The 21,405-nt window shown below is 49.8% G+C and overlaps 1 protein-coding gene across 6 annotated transcripts in view; it reads left to right on the top strand.

Annotated features, from left to right (window-relative positions):
• Nucleotides 1–21,405, top strand: part of LCA5 (lebercilin LCA5) — a 131,267-nt gene that overhangs the window by 21,152 nt on the left and 88,710 nt on the right. For all 6 annotated transcript variants that reach the window (XM_085610997.1, XM_085610998.1, XM_085610999.1 and 3 more), the window contains one exon: nucleotides 13,052–13,581. In XM_085610997.1, coding sequence (XP_085467123.1) covers nucleotides 13,052–13,581 — 530 coding nt within the window. The remainder of the gene's footprint in view (nucleotides 1–13,051; nucleotides 13,582–21,405) is intronic.

Here is a 21,405-nt window from a genome sequence, read left to right as displayed (position 1 = left end):
CCCTGGTCCGTTAGAATTTCACGTGGGAACCCTACTCTTGAAAACAGCTCTACCAACTTGTCCGCTACGTTCTTAGTAGTCGGGGTACTGAGCGCAAAGGCTTCTGGGAACCTAGTGTTGTAATCCACCACAACAAGAGCGTATGTGTGGCCACGGGATGTACGTGGTAGTGGACCAATCAGGTCCATCCCTACTCTATCCCAGGGATTGCCTATAATGGGCATAGGCTGTAGAGGTACTGCTGGTGGACGTGTTAGATTCTTTTTTTGGCACACCTCGCACTGTTTGCAATATGCGTCCGTTTCCTTATATATTCCTGGCCAATAAAAGAGTCTTAGAATATTCTGTGTAGTTTTTTCACTACCGCTATGCCCAGCAGTAAGGTGGGTGTGAGCATAGAAGAGTATCTGGTCCCTGAACTCCTGGGGTACTACCAGTTGGGTAGGTTCTCCCTCTTTGCTTTCTCTGTAAAGCAGATCATTTTCTATTCTGAACCTAGGGTAGTTCTTGGTGGTGTTGGTCTGTGCTACGTGTGCTGCTTCCCAGGCGTTTAACAGAGAGGGATCATTGACTTGTGCGAATTTAAACCCTTTATCTAACACCCATGGATCTGCTGACAGGTAGGCTTCTACAGAGTTTTCTTTCAACTCTCTTTTAAACAAGGATAGGAAGTCTGGGTTATCTACTCCAAGTATTAACTCTTCGGGCAAAGACCTCACGACCCCCACCTTTACTGAACAGGGATCTCTACCTATAGGGTGTAGGGTAATTCTGGCCATGGGGTAGGGTTTGACATCCCCATGGACGCACCTAATTAGTACAGTCCCTTCCTGGCCTATCTGATCGGGATGTAAGAGTCGCTCCTGAATTACTGATTGTCGACAACCCGAGTCTAGTAAGGCTTTCACTAACTTCTGATTGACTCGTACCCTTACGTAAAAGGAGGGGCCCATTTCTGAAGAGTACATGACCGCCCTTGGGATGTATCCGACCTCCATGGGTTCTTCTGAGGGTTTCCTTTGGGGGCACATCCGGGCTATGTGACCCCACTCCCCACACTCAAAACACTGCGGTCCTCTCGTAGGGGGGCCGTCATACTTGAACTGCCGTGTTTTAACAGGTTCTGGCATAGTCTTTTTTTTCTCTGGTTTGGTTGACAATGTTATAGCTTTGGTACTTTTCTCATTCTCCCAGGGAAAAGACCGGGGTGCTGCTCGATTATAGTTGGCTGCCATTTCTATGGCCTGGGCTGCCGTTAGTCCGGGGTGTTGTCTTAGCCATCTCTGTGTCCCATATGGTAAGACCTCCATGAACTGCTCCAGTATAATACTGGTCATGACCTCTTCCTTACTCCGGATATCTGGCCGGAGCCATTTCTCAGCCGCCATTTTTACTCGTAGATACATGGTCTTTGGGTTCTCACCCGGTATTCCCTTCTCTTTTCTAAACCGCAAACGGTATGCTTCCGCATCCATGCCTAGGTGATCTAAAATCACCGCTTTTATCTCGGCATACGATGATGTTCCTGATTGATTTGCCACTTGATAGGCAGTTTGTGCCTCTCCCGAGAGTAAAGGCGCCAAAAAGAAAGGCCATTTTTCTTCCGGCCACCCACATGCCCTGGCGGCCCGTTCAAAGTTTAACAGAAACGCGTCCGGGTCTTCCCCATTCACATATTTTTGTAAGGCTACCCCTGACGGGTGTGGCCCTATTGGTCGCCGGTCTGTGGCGGTTGTCGAGAGGGGAGTTTGTACAACTTTTTGGATGGCGTCCAACTGTTGGGTCATAGACATTTTGAATAAGTCCCGGTCAGCGTCAGCTGTGTTTATCTGTTGGCCTATTGCCCATTCTAATTTTTGTTGTCCATCAATAAGCGTTTGGATCACTTGTTCCATTGCCATGGTCGTTTGGGAAGGAGAGGATCCCACTTCTGACACCAGTGTGGACGTGGGTGAAGGGACGACCGTGACACCAACCGTAGGGTTTAAGGAAGGTTTTAATTTTATAGTTCTGACAGGCTTATTAACCAACGTCTTTCGAGTCCTGAAAGTTAGTCTCTCCCGGGCAAAGGTACTGGAGTCCGTGGCGCTGTTCGTCTATAGGCGTTTTCCCCAGGAAGTGGCGTTCTTTCTTCGGGCGTCGGGAATCTGTGTCAGCCACACTCCTCCCTCGGGAGTGTGGCACGGCGGTCCGCAGGGTCGTTGGCCTCCTGGCTCGCCTTGTGGTTCAGCTTCTCCTCCAGCTCCTCTGGAGGCTCCTTCTTCGGTCCTTCCGGTTTCTGCTTCCAACGTGCTCAGCTTCTCCGTCTCCTCGGGTTCCGCCTTCCTCCTCGCGGTGTCTCCACACACTGTGTACAGGACTTCCCCTGTTTTAACCAATCCAGAGCCAGGGACGTCACGGAGGGTCGGGGCTTCACCCTCGTATGCCGACGCCCACTTAAAGGGCCCACTGTCTTCGTATTCGCTAGCAGTCTCGTTTCCGTGTACCCACTCGTGATCCTGTGGAGAAGCCGGAAATGACAGATCAGAAGAGGTCGGACTCCACCATTCCCGCCGGGTAAGGTCACCAGTTTTACACAGTGTAAGGATTTTAATGTAAGAAAATGTGGTCCCTAGTCATGACTATTGAAAAGTAGTCAAGTAGATCAAGTCTGCACTGGCTGAAATTGCTCATGAGATATCTTTGCAGGCATCTATAAAAACTGATGGCCTATGGGTAGGTGAGATGAGATCATAGTAGTCACTGCCAGGGTATTGCCTGGAAATCCTTGTATGCCCTGAGGTGCTTATAGCTTTTGGTGAACTAATATAAAAACATGGTCAGTTGAGACCAGTGATTCTGTAACTAGGCGTCAAGCTGCGTAACAAAAAAGTAACCTTTGTTTTGCTGTTAGATTTTAGCTACTCACAACAAATGTATGAATCTGTAGCCTGAAGACGGGCCACTGATTTCAAATTATCTTCTTCAGTATTCATTTTCTTAAACCTTTGTGTTTCACCTGCATTTTGCACATCCTAAGTGCAGGGTTGGGTGAATGCTGCAAGAGTATGGAGGCCAGTAGTAACACTGTAGCAGTCCCACAAGTCAGAATTTACATGTGTCTGATTTATGTTATTTCCAAGCCATTAACCCTGTCGAGTAAAAAAAGATTAAGAACAAACCGGACGTTGGTTGTGCAAAGTTGCTCCAGCAGATATATATTCTTGTTAATGTTCCTGAATAGTTCAAACAGATCTAACTAGATAAGTGCCCTGATTTCTCTTCACTGACCTTCAACCCTAGATAACTAAAATGGACTCTGACACCTTGCTGGAGATCTTGGCCTTCTTGGCTTGGGTACAAGATGTGTGCCCCCCCCCCCCCCCCCCCCCCCCAAAAAAAAATGAGCCAACTTTATAGTGGCACATACTGATTAAGGCCACACCTGCCTATGCTGCAGCGATTCTTCTTGTTGGATCTCTCAGCTCGCTCATCCATGGTCTCTTTCTGTGATTTGACCCACTGGGAGTGGGCAGGATTGGCCTCTGTTGGAGATATGTTTGAGGAGGGGTTTCTCATAGATTTCTTGGCCTTTTCTGAATGGTTTGGACTGTCTCGGGTGAAGTCCTCACCTATGAAAGTTACGCATGCGATCCAACAGACCTGGCAGACCCCACATGCAGAGCCCCCTGCGTACATCGCATTGCAAGCGCTCCACACAACAGGGCATGGGAGGAAGTTGATTACTTGCCTATATACAGGGCTCCGGTAACCTGCTTGGGTATCCTTACAGGCTCTTAAACTTACCTGAGAGAGGGATCTCCAAATTGTCTTCAGTGAGGCAGGCCATGATGCGATGTCCCTCTCGGATTGTATGCAACACCCAATTGAAATGTATACAAACCTGAATTCTACATAGAGCGTACCTTATTCCTTTTTTTGTTTTTTTTTGTTTATTGCATTTTCAATACAAGAGAATCATTAGCAAACAAAAAAAGAAGCTCCAGAAGAATAAAGCAATAATGGCCAAAAAAATCAATCAAAATATCAAGCACAACAGGCAGGTGGGAACCAGGTTGACAGCAGTAAAATATGCAGATATCCCGGCACAGCAGGAGTCCTAGATTGGCAACCATTTGTCCAATGCCAGAACAAGGATCCCCCAATACAATCAGGGGACAGGGACCAGTGCTGTTCCTCCAGGCTACAGGTATATGGCTTCTACCACCCCCTCCTTCAGACCTTTTATTACAAAATATGACACATTCACACGCAGACTAGGCTTGTGTTGTCTAAAGGTAGAATTAGAGGGCAGCATGTGATCTGATCTCATCAAGAACACGGGACATTTACGCTGATGAGGGAAAGGGGAAGCTGAAGGGGAAAGCACCACGTCCCTGATCCTCCCTTGAATGTCCAAACTCGGGCAAGCAGCCAATAGTGTCCCATGAGGGTAACAAAGAAACTCTCTGCAACACTCAGGCCTCCTCCATTCTCAACACCTCCCTCTTACAGTCCGCCCATTCACTCAATTCTCTATCCCAGCAGCCCAGATCAGGGCCAGAGGCAGACTTCTGACTCATCGTCAGTTGTTTCTTGGCTGGTGTCCGAGCCAAATCAACAATCCAGTCAGATGCCTTCTGGACAGTTATATGCGTATGGAGGCCTAGTAAGCAAACCTGTGGGGAACCTTCAAATGTCCTAATATTGGCCCTCTGGAGCACCTGCATTATAAAAGACCAATACATGGTTAAGATAGGGCAGGACCACACCATATATAAATATCCTGCCTCCAGCACATGACAACGAGGGCAGTGCGCCAGCACTCCAGGGAACATAGCATGTAAGTGCTGTGGGTGTAAGATATGTCCGGTGAAGGTAAAAAAGAAAAAACTGGAGGAGTTTAAACCTAGTGTTCCGGGATACCTCATGGGAGGAGGACAGTATCAACCTCCAAGCAGAGACAAAAAGTACAGGACCTCAATCAGTTTCCCATCGGCGTCAGAGGGAAGAGAGATTCATCTGTGTGCCTCACAGCATCACGTAATACTGCAGGGCAATCGCCCTGAGATAAGAAATGATATCGGAGACCTTCTTGCTTCAGGAGCTCAGAGAAACCCCTCTTCCACCAGTTATGGATCTGACCCATTAAAGCCCTGTGTAGCAGGAAATGCCCGCCTGGATATCTTGGAACTCTCTGAGTTCTCTAAAAGCACATAGCTCGCCCTCCACTAACAAATCTGCCAGAAACACTGGCATCAGGCCAAACCGCCAACCAGCTGCCAATAACAGGCCATCAACAGGAGGAGTTCACCAGAGTGTGGAGCCCTAGAATGTATCCTCTGCAGCGCCCTAGCCCATATGTAGCGCGCTGTACGGATGAGGATATTCTCCCCACGAGTCAATGAGACAGGAGTAGGGTACATTAATTTGCGAGTTAGGAGAGGCCTATCTGGCATCCTACACTCACGGGCACCTGCTGCCTCCCAGAGCACTGTCCACCAGCAAGCAACCCTCTGCAACTGAGCAGCTAGGTAGTACAATTTGAAATGGGGTGCAGCCAGCCCTCCCTCATCCACCGGCAATTGCTTACGTCAAAGGGTTACTGTGTGTCGCAACATTCCCAATACATTGTGAGAAGGAAGCATACTATCCAGTTCCTGGAAGTAGGACCCACGGAGCTCAATCTGAAGCGCCGTGAAGAGGTAAAGGAGGTGCAGCAATAAATCCATCTTAGAAATAGCAATCTGCCCGTGAAGCAAAAGCGGTATGGTGCTCCAAAAGTGTATCCAACTCCACGCAACAGACAGGGCCCTGACAAAATTGCCTTCCTGAAGTAGCCAGGGAGTTCTAAATACCTCCAGAAAATGGAAGGAGTGATGCTGAGCCGTGGCATATACAAGAGTAGATCATCTGCATAGAAAGAGAGAGATACATATGGTCCCCTGACAGCTGCAAACCCCGGTAATTTCCCCTGCTCTGCACAGTCAACTCAAAAGACTCAACCGCTAACACGAATAGAAGGGAGTAAGAGGGGGACACCTTGCCAAGTACCATGTTCCACACTGCACATTTCAGGAATCACTGGGCCGGTATGAACTCTAGCCAGCGGTAGGAAGAACAAGAGTTTAGTCCAACTGACAAAAGGCACGCAGAACCCCATCCCCAGAGAAACCGCATATAAAAAGTCCCATCATAAGGAGTTAATTGCTTTCCGTATGTCTACCGCCATGACCAGAGCATCCGGTGGTAATGTAGCCTGGCTGTTGAGGACTTGGGTAAGATAAAAGATATAAGGTAGGATGCTGCGGTAGGGATAAAACCTAATTGATCAGGATGTACAAGTGTATTCATATGCGGCAACATCCTGTTGGCCAATATTCTGCTCATATTATGTAATTCACATTGAGCATGAATAGGGGATGGTAAGAGTCCACCAATAGCTTATCTCTACCTTTCTTAGGGACAACACTATGAAGGCTTCCCGCAAGAAAGATGGAAGTACGCAAGAGCGTCTCGCCTCATTGAAGGCTGCCACCTGCCTTGGCGCAAGGATCGTCGAAAAGGCAGGGTAGAATTCCATGGGCACCGGATACCTTGCCCCTGGCCAACTCATTAATGACTCCCTGGACCTCCTACACCGTGATCTCCGCTTCTAGCTGTTCAGCCACCACTGGGTCAAACAGCGGGGGCCAGGAATCTTCAATATAATAAAGCAATACCTTTGCATCAATCTCTGCACCCGCCTTTTATTTGTATTGCAATATATGATTTTGCTGAAAACAATAAAAACGGTTGTGAAAGAAAAGTAGCACTTAGTGGGAATAGAGAGGGATCTGATAGGTTGGTGAAAAAATAAACTGTCCTGGATCAGTAAGATACAGGAAACATGTTTCATCCTAGGGTAATAAGTGCTCTGTTTAAAGTCTAAATTTTTCTATCCGTGAACAAGAAAAGCAGAAGTTTACGTTACGTAAAGTATATTCAATAAATGTACATCTGTTTTACCTGACATGCATCCCCTTATATTGACCCTTCTCCATCTATATGTATTTTTCATAAATCTCTTAATCCACTTTGTACATGAACTCCAAATCCATAACTATACCCATTCAAGCCCCTAGGGGAGAAAGGAGGCAGGGTTTATGCTGTGAAATAATGTGGTTAAGAAGTTGTAATCCAATTAAACTCACACAGCTCTGAAATAAATTAAATATCACTAAGAAATATATTACACCATTTATACCACAGTCTCAATGGGCTTTTCAGTGTGAAACTTTCAAATAACCAAACCACACACTGTTCTCTGTGATTAGGCTCCGCATGAAGCACCCCATCTAACACCTTCAGTTTGACAACTGGATGCCAAGTGTACCATTCTGAGAATCTCTTTCTGCTCAATGTTATCCACTTTTCCAGGAAGGTTCTGATTCAACATCCATCAATATACTTTGTTACCCCTAATTTAAACTGCTTTGCAGCCTAAGGGAGTACTAACATAAAATTATGTATATATTATTTATTCTGATCTACTCCTTCCTTCTAAGCCTAATGCAAAAGAAGCTGTTCAGCAGCCACTTCATCTCCAGTTTCCATAATTTCTATTGCACTGAATAATCTTTACCCCAAACCTTGGTATTCCAGGCTTTGGTATGTATAACTGTCTCCATTCTTTGACTCAGTCTCCCAGCTTCATTGTGAGCACCAGGACTCTGTTCAGCTTTCTGCAAAAAGTACAGGGAAATATAACTTGATCTTTGACCCCTTGAGCAGTCGGAGCTCTGCGGGGTGTTATCTTCCAAAAACTTCCATGGAAGTCTCTCTTCTCGCTATCTGAATTCGGCTCAACGCCATCAATGCAGCACGTAGCCTGAGCCGCCATAGGCATGCCCTACTTGGTACCTAGCCCGCGCCACCCTCATTTGTTCCCTTTGGAATTCTAAAGTAGTTATTGTTGGAATTGAAGATCCAGGAGGGCCAGTTCCATGGCAGAGTAAATGATAATTAGTGATTATGTAAGTTATTTAATTTATATTCATTGTTTAAAAATGTCTCTGGACCTATATCCGGCTCGCCTAGGTTAGCAACATTTAACGGGACCAAGACTACCAGAGGAGTGGCAGCTAATAAATTAAGTATTGGGGAGAACACTTATAAAGCAAATAGACTGGAGTATTGTTTCTTGATTTGGGATTTAAGTTGGTTTGTGTAAGTGAAACAAAGACTGTCAGGTTTTTCACAATACTACTACTGAAACAGCCAAAGACAGTAATGGGTTAATGGTGATTAATATTTGATGTAGCTCTTGATGCACTAAGAGGACTCAAAGGCTCTTTTGAGTAATGTAGTTTCTTAAGATGGGAACACAGAGAATAATAATGCCTAAGTTACTTCAAATTAACTAGTGGCTGCGACATCCTTTATTGAGCATGGTTGGAAGGTGGAGGTTTGTTGTATGAGTTTTGTAGGAAGCATGGTGAGTAGTGTGTAGTATCCTGCATTTGTAATGTAATGTATTTTACACCTCCTGCCTGTCTGCTGCTCAGCCCATGCTTAACTGTCACTTCACCTCTCTGTGTCCCAACATTCTGAGGCACATCATGACTCCAACATTCTATTGAGCACAGAGCACAGGCACTGGCTGAGCGGGAGGTGTAAAATACATTACATTACAAATGCAGGATACTACATAGTGTTTGAAGTTCAGAGATGTCCTCCAATAATATTGTGGCAAACCTGCAGGTCCACTAAAGAATGAGGTGGTACAGAAAGATGTTAGAATATGTAGAACCACCAAGCAGATGCATTCCATTCTCTTAGATTTTCCTACCTAGGAATAAGAACTAGTATCATGCTGTTGGAAATAACCTGGGTTTTAATGCCCTTGACAATTTACACTGGTTTTAGATAGTGTTTTATTCTCTCAGGAATCAAAATTCAGGGCATGGTCACAAGGACTGAGAGTGAGAGAACCCCCATGCAATATTTTCTGTTGTGGGTCATGATCAGGAGTGGAGCAAATCTAGAACTGATTGACCTGCTTATTGATTTTTGTGGTTCAACAACAGGCATCATACATGTACATACATCAGTTTTGGGCAGACTGCGAGGCATGGATGTTCCAGTCCAAAACCAGTTAAGCAGCATTACACATTGCAGCTACTAATGGTTCCCAAATTGAGCGATACTGAAGAAGTACTGGGTGACGTGTGGCAAACAGGAATTAGTTGCTGCCTTTGGCGCTGTCGGTTCTCATGTCTGTGTATGGCATGCCAGGGGAGGAAGGGCCGGGGGGAGGGAAAGGGGGGAGGCAGGGTCAGGGTATGATCAGTGTAAACCTCTGCCCAACTCAGGTCTTTGTCTCTCCCCAGTGCTTTCATTCCACCCACAGCTTCACTCAGCAGTGATATCCACCTTTCCCGGCAAGTGTTGTGTTCCCTGGTTACCTGCAAGGGGTTTGAGACAGAGGGCGATTCAGCGATCTATCCGCTGGGTCCTGTGAGTGTCCCCGCTACACAACGTGTCACTACAGGTGTTTTATCAGGGCCTGTGGTAGGTGTCTGAGGTTCATCATATGATTAAAACCCCTCCTCAAGAAAACTAAGGCAGACCCCACGGACCTGAAAAACTATCGGCCCATCTCTCTCCTCCCCTTCACGGCCAAAGTCACAGAGAGACTCGTATAGACCCAGCTGACTGCCTTCATCGAAGATAATTCCATCCTAGATGCCTCCCAACCTGGATTTCGCAGCAACCACAGCACCGAGACCGCCCTCCTAGCCGCCACTGATGACATCCGCATGCTACTGGACCAGGGACACACGGCAGCCCTCATCCTGTAAGACCTCTCCACGGCCTTCGACACTGTTTCACACCGCACACTCACAGCAAGACTTCACGACACAGGGAACAAGGAGCCACCCTCGACTGGATCTAATGCATCCTCTCCGGCCGAACGCAGAGGATCAGATTCCCTCCCTTCCTCTCCGAACCCACTGATATCTACTGCGAAGTCCCACAGGGATCATCTCTCAGCCCTACGCTCTTCAACAGCTACATGGCCCCCTCGCCACCATCGTCAGACAACATGGACTCCGCATCGTATCCTACGCCGACGACACCCAGCTCATCCTTTACCTCACAAAGAATCCCGAAGACACCAGACTCTGCTTCCAGGAAGGAATGAAGAACGTGGTAGCCTGGATGAAGGACAGCTGTCTGAAGCTCAACTCAGAGAAAACCGAGGTCCTCATCCTCGGACCCTGCTCCACTGCCTGGGACAACACCTGGTGGCCGTCCGCCCTCGGGACCCCACCCACCGACCACGCCTGAAACCTCCGCATCATCCTCGACTCCTCCCTCTGCATGAACCGCCAGATCAACGCCGTCGCCTCCACCAGTTTCAACTGCAGAAGGACTGTCACCCACGCACTCATAACCAGCTGACTTGACTACGGCAACGCCCTCTACGCCGGAATCAACAAAACTCTCCTACACATACTCCAAACCATCCAGAACGCCGCAGCCAGACTCGTACTCGGAACTCCATGGCACGAGCACATGACCCAACACCTGCGCGGCCTGCACTGGCTCCCCGTCAAGAAGAGAGTCACTTTCAAACTCCTCACCCACGCCTACAAAGCCCTCAACAACATCAGACCCAAATACCTCAACGAGGGTCTCCTTCCACGCACCCAAGAGAAACCTCCTCTCTGCTGACCTCGCTCTGGCAGAGATTCCCCGCATCCGCAGAAATAAAACTGGAGGAAGAGCCTTCTCATACATCGCAGCCAAAGACCTGGAACGAGCTCCCGGTGCACATCAGACACTCCCTGACCCTGCACACGTTCAGGAAGGACCTCAAGACCTGGTGCTTCGACTGATCCGGAGCCGTCTTCTTCCCTGCCCCCCAAGCGCCTTCTCACCGGTGAGTCGCGCCCTATATAAACCCCTGATTGATTGATTGATTGCCAGATGTTGCGGAGATCTCATGCAGCTGCCATCGGGAGTTTGCGGAGTCCTTGGGTGTCCTTGTGGTGTAAGGCAACGCTCTCCGCCTGTGCCCAGTTTGTCAACAAGCGGAGCCACCCTGTCACAGGTGGGGACTCTGACGAGATCTTGTCCCTCATATGTATAAGACCTGTCTGGCTACTACTTTCTCTGTAGCCTGCAAATTAGACTGTGTAGGGGTCAGAGATATGTGCAGCTGGCATACTAAAGATGCAATAGCTTAAAGAACATGGGGGGGGGGGGTGTACTTGGAAAGGAATTTCAGAGACCCAGTGGTATTTTTTGCTACTTGATATCACCATTACGTTTAGAGTTGCATTTTCCCTTTGTCTTTGCACAGACTGGTACATGCATGCCTCACAAACGGTCCCCTGCAGCCCACAGTCTAGCATCAAGTGGCAACATGCCCTCTCTTAGACAGAAAAACATAAGATAATCTTTAGTAGAGCAATGACATACTCTGCATATTGGTGTGGTCCTTGGAGACTCATAGATGTGAGTGATAATTGCCTTTTGTTTTGGCCTATTAATACCTTGATTACAGTTACCTGTGCGCCCTTCTATAGTGTAAGTGGCGCTAACAGTAAAACTGTGTCAAAAATAGTGTATTGTTAAAGGTAATCCAAAATAATCAAATTACCTTTGTCTACAGGTCTGAAAAAAACCTAGTAAATTTACATTATATTATTAACAGCAATACAATTCATTTGGACACGGCTAAGACATATGTCCGCCTGCCTGCTCGCTGCTGTACTTAGGCTCTTTGGTATTAGTTTCCAGTACCTAATTTGGAAAAGAATGAGTGCCGGTGTCCAAAGCTCTGCTCATAATCCCGCGACCAGCACCATTGAATAATGGCATGCCGAATAACAAGGCTGTGTAGTCTTGCATCTGCCTCATGCCTGTTCCAGCTACCACCAGATACTCCCTGCCCTTTTATCTCACTTACAGGTTCCTGCTTTCTCCCTTTGTGATGTCTTTTCCATCTTTCTCTCCCTCCGACGCTGCATTTTATTCGTTTTTTTTCAATGCAAAATACAATTTCTGATTTAAATAGACTGAGGCTCTCCTTTAGCCTCGCCCCTTTCCTTGTACTCCTACTAATGTCTTCTCAAGATTACATTTTCAGATTCAGTAGCTAGGAAGAAGTAAAGCTCTGGGGCACTAAATTTTAGGAGTGATTAAAAAGGGTTTGGGATGATCTGTGCTCCAACACAGGACATTTGGGGTTGGAGAGAAGCTGGATGTTAACTAAATTCTATAGGCATAGCCTGGTGATTGTTTTCTACTTTTACTTTGAATCAGCGTAAATGCAACTAAAATGAGAGAAAATGTAACCATAATGAGTGAACAACGAAGGTTGTTGAAAACATTTTCATAACAGAATTAATTCTTTTGATCCCCCAAATTTCCAGTCCTCGCATACTTCCACCTTGTTGTGTGCTCCCTCAACATTTCTTGACTCAGCCAAATAAAATTTCTTGACATTTCGGGTACAAGTCTTCATTACTGCATCAATGGTATAGTCAAGAACTGTTACTTTAAAACACAGCATCCCGGTAGAGTGCTCTGTTTATTTCCAACTGACTCCCATCAGGTCGTGGCATAGACTGATCCTTTCCAATATCAACTACGATAACTCCTACTTTGAGGGCCTTCCAAGACCGTCAAGTAGCCTGTCTTGAACATGTTCAAAACTCAACACGGGTCGGCTCCAGCAAAAGACTGTTGACTGACTACAGGCAGGTAAAGGCCAATGTAGCATCTTAACCCTGATACATAAATGTCTCAGTGCACTGGCACCTAACTTACACTAATAAAAGATTGCATGATCCAGATATATTTCTTTAGTGGGATAAAGGTGCTCAGGGTTAGGTCACAAGTTTTGGAATTCTCTCCTGCTCCCATTGTGGGAGAATAACACACTTTCCTACCAGAAGACCTAAAGAGCTGGCTTTATTGTTAAATGCATGTGTCTTTCTGGCTCTCGTGAGCAACAGTTGAGTATGTAGTGTGCACCCTATCAGGAAATAATGTGAATGTGTTTACTGCTCTTGAACAGGCATGAGGAAAGTCAACTCGAAGCAGCCTTTAAGTAAAAGAGGAGCTCGTTGGGGATTTCGCTCACAGAGTCTCAACAAGGACCCTCCCCCCAAAGACATTGATCTTGTTACAAAGAGAGTGCTGTCTGCTCGACTGCTAAAAATCAACGAGCTGCGAAATGAGCTGACTGAGTTGCAGATCCGACTGGAGGAACAGCAGAAGGAAAACAAAGCATTGAGGAGAATGCAGTTTCGGCAAGAGAAAGCCCTTAATAAGTTTGAAGACACTGAAAGCGAGATCTCTCAGCTCATCTCCCGGCACAATAATGAGCTTCGAGCCCTACGGGAGCGCCTGCGTAAAGCACTGGAACAGGAACGCACCACAGAACGCAAATTGAAGGAAACTGAGGAAGAGCTGTACCGTACAAGCAGCTCTTTACAGAAACTGAAGAAGATTTCTGAAGACAGGCACCTTGGTGAACGTGAGGCGCTTTCTCAGAAACTGCTCCTGGCAGAGGGCAGACTGGATAACCGCGAACGGAAAGTGAAGGTAATTATTTTTATTTATACAGTTTCGTTATTTTTACATGAAAAACACTGTGCAAAAGTGCACAGTGATGATGGAATGGGTTGATTGAAAGGCTACCCAATAGAAAGTGGATGTTGGGGCTATATTGAGAAATGATCTAAATGTGACAAGATGAGTCCTCCAATTCTGGAGAATATCTCTATGAAGACAAAGAAAGATGTGAAGCATTATGAGAAGCTCAATAATCTAAATATGTATCCGCTTCAAAAAGAGGTATATGACTTATTTAGTTGTTCAGTTTTTGCATGGTGATAAAGGGAATGAACACTGTGCAGGTGATAAGACAACAATTGGTGTAAGATGTCAATGAGTGAGACCAGAGGGGAGAGAATAAGGTGGAGAGGAAAGTTCAGGTGAAAATACCTTTGTATGTAAAAGTTTGGAAATGTAAGCGGTCTCCTAGTACAGGTTATTTAGACTGATACCGTAAATCAAACCCCAAAGCCTCAATGGGCCTGTCTGCCGTTCAAAAAGATTTTGACCTGTGCTTCATTCCAAGATTGACGTTTTCATCCAGTAGTCTTAAATTCAAGCATGCATTAGTAACTATATTTTAGTTCAGTCAAATTTAATATGTACTGATTGTGAGAAAAACATAATCCTTTTTTTTTTTTTTGTAAATTCTTTTTATTGGCATTTGTTGTTATAATCATAAAGACGTTACATTCCGTACAAGTAACTGTGGCACATGTGCAACAGAATTGACCAACATCAATATAGAGAGTACATTTGCGTCTTATTCCGCGTAGATGTGGCATGTGTTGTAGCAGGTGTTCGCCAGAAAGAAAAACTGGGGGGAAGAACCGAACTAGGAGGTGCCATGGGGTTCTTAGTGGTTGGGCCAGGCAAATGCTGTGAGTCCACGGATACCTACTCGACGGTACAGCTGCATCTCGCTTAGGAGGGGATGGGTGCGCGGGCTGGTGTAGGGGACCGTTCAGTATGTCTGGCGAGCGGGGGCGAGCCTAGCGGGTCTAAGGGTGGCGTGGTTAATCGGGGGGGGGGGGGGGGATCCCCTGCCCTGGGAGCATGTACAGCAGGTAGCTGTGTGGTGCCAGGGGTAGTTGTGTCGGTGACCGGGTCCTCAGGGGTCTGGGACTGTTTGAATTGGTGTAAAAGAAGTGCCCATTCTAGAGAAATTGGGACTTTGCGGATGCCTTTAGCTTCTTCCTCACGCACTACGTCCTCCTCAGCTGCAGCCCACTTAAGCACCGTCCCCACCCACGCCGCAATCGGAGGGCCCGACGGGGAGCGCCAGTGCATAGCTATACAGCGTTTGGCCAGCAGGTGGGCTAGGGAAACAAAGCGCATTAGTATTTTGTGATGTTTCCTTCGTCTGAGTATGCCCAACGCGCAACCCTCCCAAGTGGTCAAGTGGGCCAGTCCTGTGAGATCTCGAAGTGTCGAGTGGATGGATGAACAATAGTCCTGAATGCCCAGGCAGGTCCAAAACATATGGGAAAAGTCTGCATCCCGCGCTTTACAACGAGGACAGAGGAAGGTCGTATCGGGGTAGAAGCACTGTAGGCGCGCTGGTGTTAGGTAGGCCCTATGTAAAATGTGAAACTGTATATTCTTAAAACGGGCGTTCCTGGATACTTTTTTTGGGAATTCTATCGCTCTTTCCCACTCGCTATCATGAAATGATCGTCCCGCTTCCTCCTCCCAGAGGGACCGCAAGGGTGCTAGTAGTGGGGGTGTCAGTTCCCTAATCGATTTGTACAGCCATGTGGTAAGGTGGCGACCCGGTCCCATTCGTAATATTGTGTGAAGAACTGGATGTGTGGGAGGCTCCCCCAATGTGAGGTCATAATATGGTCGGTAGTGGCTGAGGAGTTGGCGGTGAAACAGGAACTGGCCTGGGGGAAGGTCATAGTCGTCCATAAGTTGCTGGTACGACCTGAGCTGTCCCTCTTCAAACAGTATTTCTGCTTCGGCGATGTCTCTGGATGTCCATTCCTGGAGCATGGCAGGAGTGAAAAACCCCCTGTGTCTTGGCCAGCCGACTAATGTTGTGTATGGGGGACAGTTTGGTGTCATGCGGTGTATGCGCTGGACGCATTTCTGGGCAATGTCCACTTGAAGGGGGTAGGTTCGTGTGGGACGGGATCCCGGCAGGAGTAGGCGACGCAACTCTGGTATTGATATACGACCCGTGGCAGTGCATGTTTCAGATGTGTACCTTTCTGCTGTCCAATATGAAAGCCACTGGAGCTGCGCCGCCAAGAAATAGGCTTCGAATGATGGAGCGCCAAGTCCCCCCTGTGTTGTGGGTAGTTTTAGTTTTGCTAACACGATCCTGTGTCGCCCCTTACCCCATATTAGAGAGCTAAGGAGTGTGTCTAAGTCTTTGAAAAAGGAGCGGGGTGGGACTACTGGGAGATTGGTGAAGAAATACAAGAGCCGTGGGACCAGTATCATCTTTGCGAGAGCTACCCGACCGATCGGGGCCAGCGGGAGGATCCGCCAGAACCCAATTGTGGATCGTATACTGGCAAGTGCCCTACGATGGTTGCCCTCAAAGATGTCAGCCGGGGAATGGTATAAGCGAATCCCGAGGTATCGGGGGCTCTCTGCAGCCCAATGCATTTTCCGGTCACCAATCCAAATGTCCTGGGGAGAGGCGTCTGGATGGAGGGGGTACACCATTGACTTGTCCCAGTTCACTTTCAAGCCCGAGGCATCCGCAAATTCCGTCCGGGCGGTCTCGAGTGTGGTGAGATCCGCCGTAATATCCCGTATATATATGAGAAGATCGTCTGCGTACATGGATACGCAGTGCGTGGCGTCCGCGAGTGGAATGCCCCAGGCCTGTCCGTCTCGGCGAAGCCGAATAGCTAAGGTTTCAACAGCGAGCGCAAATAATAAAGGTGAGAGGGGGCATCCTTGTCGTGTGCCCCTGTGAATCGTGAATTCCGGGGAGATGTAGCGAACGAGGCGGACCGGGGAGGTGAGGTTGGTATAGAGCAGGCGAGAGTAGGCTATGAGAGTAGGGCCTAGTCCCACCCGCCTGAGGATGGTAAAGAGGAACTGCCATGTTAGGGTGTCAAGCCTTCTCAAGGTCCAGGATCAGGCACGCCGCTCGAGGGAAGCGATCGCCAATCTGATCCTGGATGTGAAAGAGGCGTCGAATGTTGTGAGAGGTATTCCTACCCGGGACAAAACCGCACTGGTCTGGATGTACTAATGGGCGTATAATTTGGGAGTATCTATCCGCTAAGATTTTCCCCAGGATTTTGCAGTCGGCTGTGAGAAGTGTGATGGGGCGAAAGGAGGCTAGGAGTTGGGGATCCCGATCGGGTTTCGGGAACGTCACAATCACCGACGCTCTCATGGAGCTAGGCAGTTCACCGGATCGGAGCGCTGTGTCCAGCACTGTAGATAAGCGAGGAGTCAGTTGAGAGGCAAAGGTGGCGTAGTATTCGAGTGGAAACCCATCGAGGCCTGGGGCTTTGCCACGGGCTAAGGCTCGTATCGCGCATGTAATCTCAGTGGTTTATATCTCAGCGTCTAGCACCGTTTTGTCCGCGGCAGATATCTGGGGGAGGGGGATAGGGTCTAGGAAGTGGTCGACTGCCTCCGGGTCGAGTGATGAGGGGATATTGTAGACTGCTGAATAATGTTGATAGAATGCCTGGAGGATCTCATCCTGAGATTGTACCAGGGTGCCATGGGGATTTATGATTGCGGTGATGGGCCGAACTTCAATCAATCAATCAATCAAGACATTTGTAAAGCGCGCTACTCACCCGGAGGGTCCCAAAGCGCTAGGGGGAGGGGGGTCCGCTACTGCTCGAACAGCCAGGTTTTGAGTTGCTTCCTGAAGGAGAGGTGGTCTTGGGTCAGGCGGAGGTGGATGGGGAGGGAGTTCCAAGTCTTGGCTGCCAGGTAGGAGAAGGATCTTCCTCCCATGGTGGCTCTTCGGATGCGTGGAACGGTGGCGAGGGCGTGGCTGGTCGATCGTAGCTGGCGTGTGGGAGTGTAGACGGTCAGGCGGTTGTTGAGGTATCTGGGGCCCACGTCGTGGAGGGCCTTGTGTGCGTGGGTGAGGAGTCGGAACGTGATTCTCTTGCTGACGGGGAGCCAGTGCAGGTCTCTCAGGTGACCGGAGATGTGGCTGTGTCGGGGGATGTCAAGAATGAGTCGTGCGGAGGCGTTCTGGATGCGTTGGAGTCTTTTCTGTAGTTTGGCTGTGGTTCCGGTGTAGAGGGTGTTTCCGTAGTCCAGTCGGCTGGTGACGAGAGCCTGGGTGACCGTCTTTCTGGTTTCGGTGGGGATCCACTTGTTTAGTGAGCCATGCCAGGAGTGTGCCCGTTTTGTTACGGTCCTTATGCATTCGAGTCGCATAGGTCCGAAAATTGTGTCACCGGAGGTCCATGCACGCCGCCTGATATTCTGATTTGGCGTGGGCGACTTGGGTCGCCGCCGCTACTGACTGGTCCGCGGCCTTAGTGGCCGTGGCCAGTCCCTGTTCCGCATTCTCAAGGACCTGCTCCAATGTACACCTTACCCCAACTCTCTGCTGAATACATTCCCCACGGGCTACCACCTTGAAGCCGTCCCACTCGATCAGGATTGATGACGCGGTCCCCGTATTGTGATTAAAGTATTCTTGAATGCTACGTTGGTGCTCGTGTGTAAAAACTTGGTCCGTTAGGTAATCCCGCAATAATCGCCACGTGGGGACAGGGGGGTTTGGGGGTCTCCACTGGAGGCCTAGAAGATGTGCATCATGGTCTGAGACGACCCTGCCTAAATAATCCGAGTGACGTATTTGCGGGAGAAGCGTTGCCGTGCATAGGAAACGGTCGACCCGGACTCGCAGGTTGTGGGGGATTGAGTGGAAAGAGTAGACGCGGGCCTGGGGGTGGTGCAGTCTCCATGCGTCTGTGAGTGACCAGTGTGCAACCCATGCTTTGAACCGTTCAATTTGTCTGTGGGTGGGGGAGTGGGGGGTGCGACATGCAAGTGCGAAGCCGCGCGCTAAATGGGCATGTAGAAGGAGCAATGCGCGTCATGTGCAGGGTGTCAATCCCCGCTTTTTAGGCAATGGGCGTAAGGCAAACTTTACATATAAGGATACAATTTGGCAGTCTGTATGCCTGGGTTGCTTCAAGAGGAAATAGGAGAGGTTTGTCCATCTAGCAGTCCATCTGCCGTTTGTGGAGTGGCATGGGGAGGCGCCACCAGGTCTACCCCCGAGGCGGTGCCATCGCTGTCGTTTTCGCCTTCTGATGAGAAGAGGTGCGGGGGTCGGTCTATGGGTTCCGAGTGTTGTGTGGAGCGCAGGTCAATTGCTGCTTGCAAAGCTTTGCGCCTCTCCCGCTTAATCTGTTCAAGATCAGGCGAGTCGTGGGAGCCGTTCGCTGTTCTCGACTCGATGTTGCGGAGTTTCATGGGGCGTTTACGAGCACGGAAAGTTTTGAGAGGCGAGCCCCTTTGAGGATGAGGGATGAGTGCCCGCGAGCAATGTTGATCTGCCCAGTCTTGTGCGGCCTCCGCAGTCATGTAGAAAAGGGAAGAACCTTTGTGGAGGATCTTGAGGCGAGCCGGGAAGAGCAGAGCATATTGAATATTATTGTCTCATAGTCTCCGCTTTACGTCCAAGAAGGACGATATTTGTTTTTGTACTGCTCGGGCATAGTCCGGGAAGATCATTATCTGGTTGTTTTCCACCCGTAGTGGCGCTGCCAGTCGCGCCGCTCGAAGCACCGCATCGCGGTCCCGGAAGTGCAGGAACTTAGCAAGGAGTGGCCGAGGAGCTGCGCCAGGTGGGGGTTTTCGGGCGGGCACTCTGTGAGCTCGTTCTATGGAGAAGAATGCTGTACGGTCTGATGTTGGGGTGAAGGACTTCAGCCATGTGTCCATATAGTCTATGGGGTTTCCACCCTCGACACCCTCCGGCAGTCCCAGCACCCGGATGTTGAAGCGTCGCGAGCGGCCTTCCAAGTCCTCTGCACGCTCTTCCACCGCGGTTAGACGTGTGAGGACTCCCTGGAGCGTCGTCTGGTGTTCCTTTAGCATTGGCTGTATTTCCTCTAGTGTCCGCTCCTCTGTTCGCACCCGGTCAGCCAATTTACGGTGATCGTCTCGGAGAAGGTTGACGTCTGTCGCCAGGGTACCAAGACGTTCCTCCATAGACAAGCGGGATAGTTCGATGGCGGCGAGGACCTTATCCAGTTTATCCGAGATTGATAGGTCCGAGGAGGGTGCCGTACTGGGGGACCAGGTCGAGGTCTTTGGCATGTTCTCCGGGGCTGTTTCCGGGACCGCGTGGTGCTGCGCAGGCTTTGATTTCCCCATCTTCACCCTGCGTGGGGGGGGGAGGGGGCGGTGCTGTCAATCAGGTCTCAAGAGCTCTTAGTGGTGCCAGGGGTCCGCGAAAAGAGGAAAGGCGCGGGCCCCCACAGTGTTGATGGATGGCGGGAGCACGTCGCCGGAGGAGAGCAACCCCAGCCGGTATTCTGGATCTCACACTGCAGTCAGGGTACAGGAGTCGCCTATGTCAGGTGCGGGAAGCTGCGGGCGAGTTGCTCCCAATAGCAGGCCACCCACACGGAGACCACACGTGTATTCAATGGTGCAGGTGGAAGATCACTTGCATCGTCCCAATGAGTTAGGGGGTGCACTCCACAGAATTCGGAGGGCTATCTTCGCAGTCGCCGTGTGGATAGAGCCCCCTCCAGGAGCCCGTAGAGGAGTCAAGGCCCCCGCAGTTCACAGTTATGAAGGTTGGCGAGGTCCAGTTGTGGGTGGTGGAGGAACCCGGGCTCGCGTCGCCTCTGCAAAGAGCCGCAGTCCTCTCCGGGCCTCACTGTGCGCCCACTATGTCCGACATCCGGAGTGCCTCGATCAGGGTGCAGGGCCCGTGAACCATCTCACACCGGCGCGGCCCGTCGAGCCAGCTCTGGCTGATCTCCGGGGCCCCCCGAGGCACCAGGGGGTTCCCAAGCGGTCTGCTGTGGCCAGACGGCGGGTGGGCCAGGTGGGGGTGTATCTGCTCTCTCGGGTGCCGCTGGGGAGGCTGTCACTGTGGCGGCCACAAAGGTAGGGGCCTCACCGGCAGTGTATGGAAAGGTCCGGTGCCATCCGGGCGGCCATGTCCAGGTCAGGCAGGAGCTGAATATGAGGGTCGGAGGACCTCCAGGCCACGCCGCCCCCGCCGAGATCCAGCGCTCCCCCTCAGTCCCCCCAGGAATAGGCTGTGAGGAGTACCTGGAGCGTCCGTTGTCAGCGCTGGGGTCCACTCCCGGTGCGCGACGGGCGCACAGCAACCAAGATGGCGGGCGGACTAGGGGCGCCGATAGTCGTCCGTGCCGTGGCGCTCCGCACTGTTCTTCCCGGGTCCGCTCCCGGTCCACACCGCTTGGAGATCGGAGCGGGCAGAGCGCGATGCGCCGACGTCCTCGGGGTTTCTCCTAGCACCGTCCCTCGCTTCACCTAGAGGAGTCCCGGCGCCATCTTGAACTCCGGAGTGCGGCGCGAGCGGCTCCGCCCAGGGAAGCCCCGGTCCTGAAGCGGCAGACGTTTTCAGGCTTCCGCAGGTACCGCACCGCCGTGCAGGCACATTCCGGTGCTCCCAGGTCCGCCGAGCACCCGCAGTGACGCTCTGTATTGATTAGGAGAGGCGCCCGAGCGCGGAGCCTCAGCAATGCATGGCCGCCATCGTGGCTTGCTTAGCCACGCCCCCGTGAGAAAAACATAATCATCTAACTCTAGCCTTCCTAATAAATCTTTTAGGTCTCTCCTACGCAGCTCTTGCATTGTCTCTTGGAGGCATGCGGT

This window comes from Triturus cristatus, chromosome 6, assembly GCF_964204655.1.
Source record: "Triturus cristatus chromosome 6, aTriCri1.1, whole genome shotgun sequence".
Taxonomy (NCBI): Eukaryota; Metazoa; Chordata; class Amphibia; order Caudata; family Salamandridae; genus Triturus; species Triturus cristatus.
This window is presented reverse-complemented; position numbering and strand designations above follow the sequence as displayed.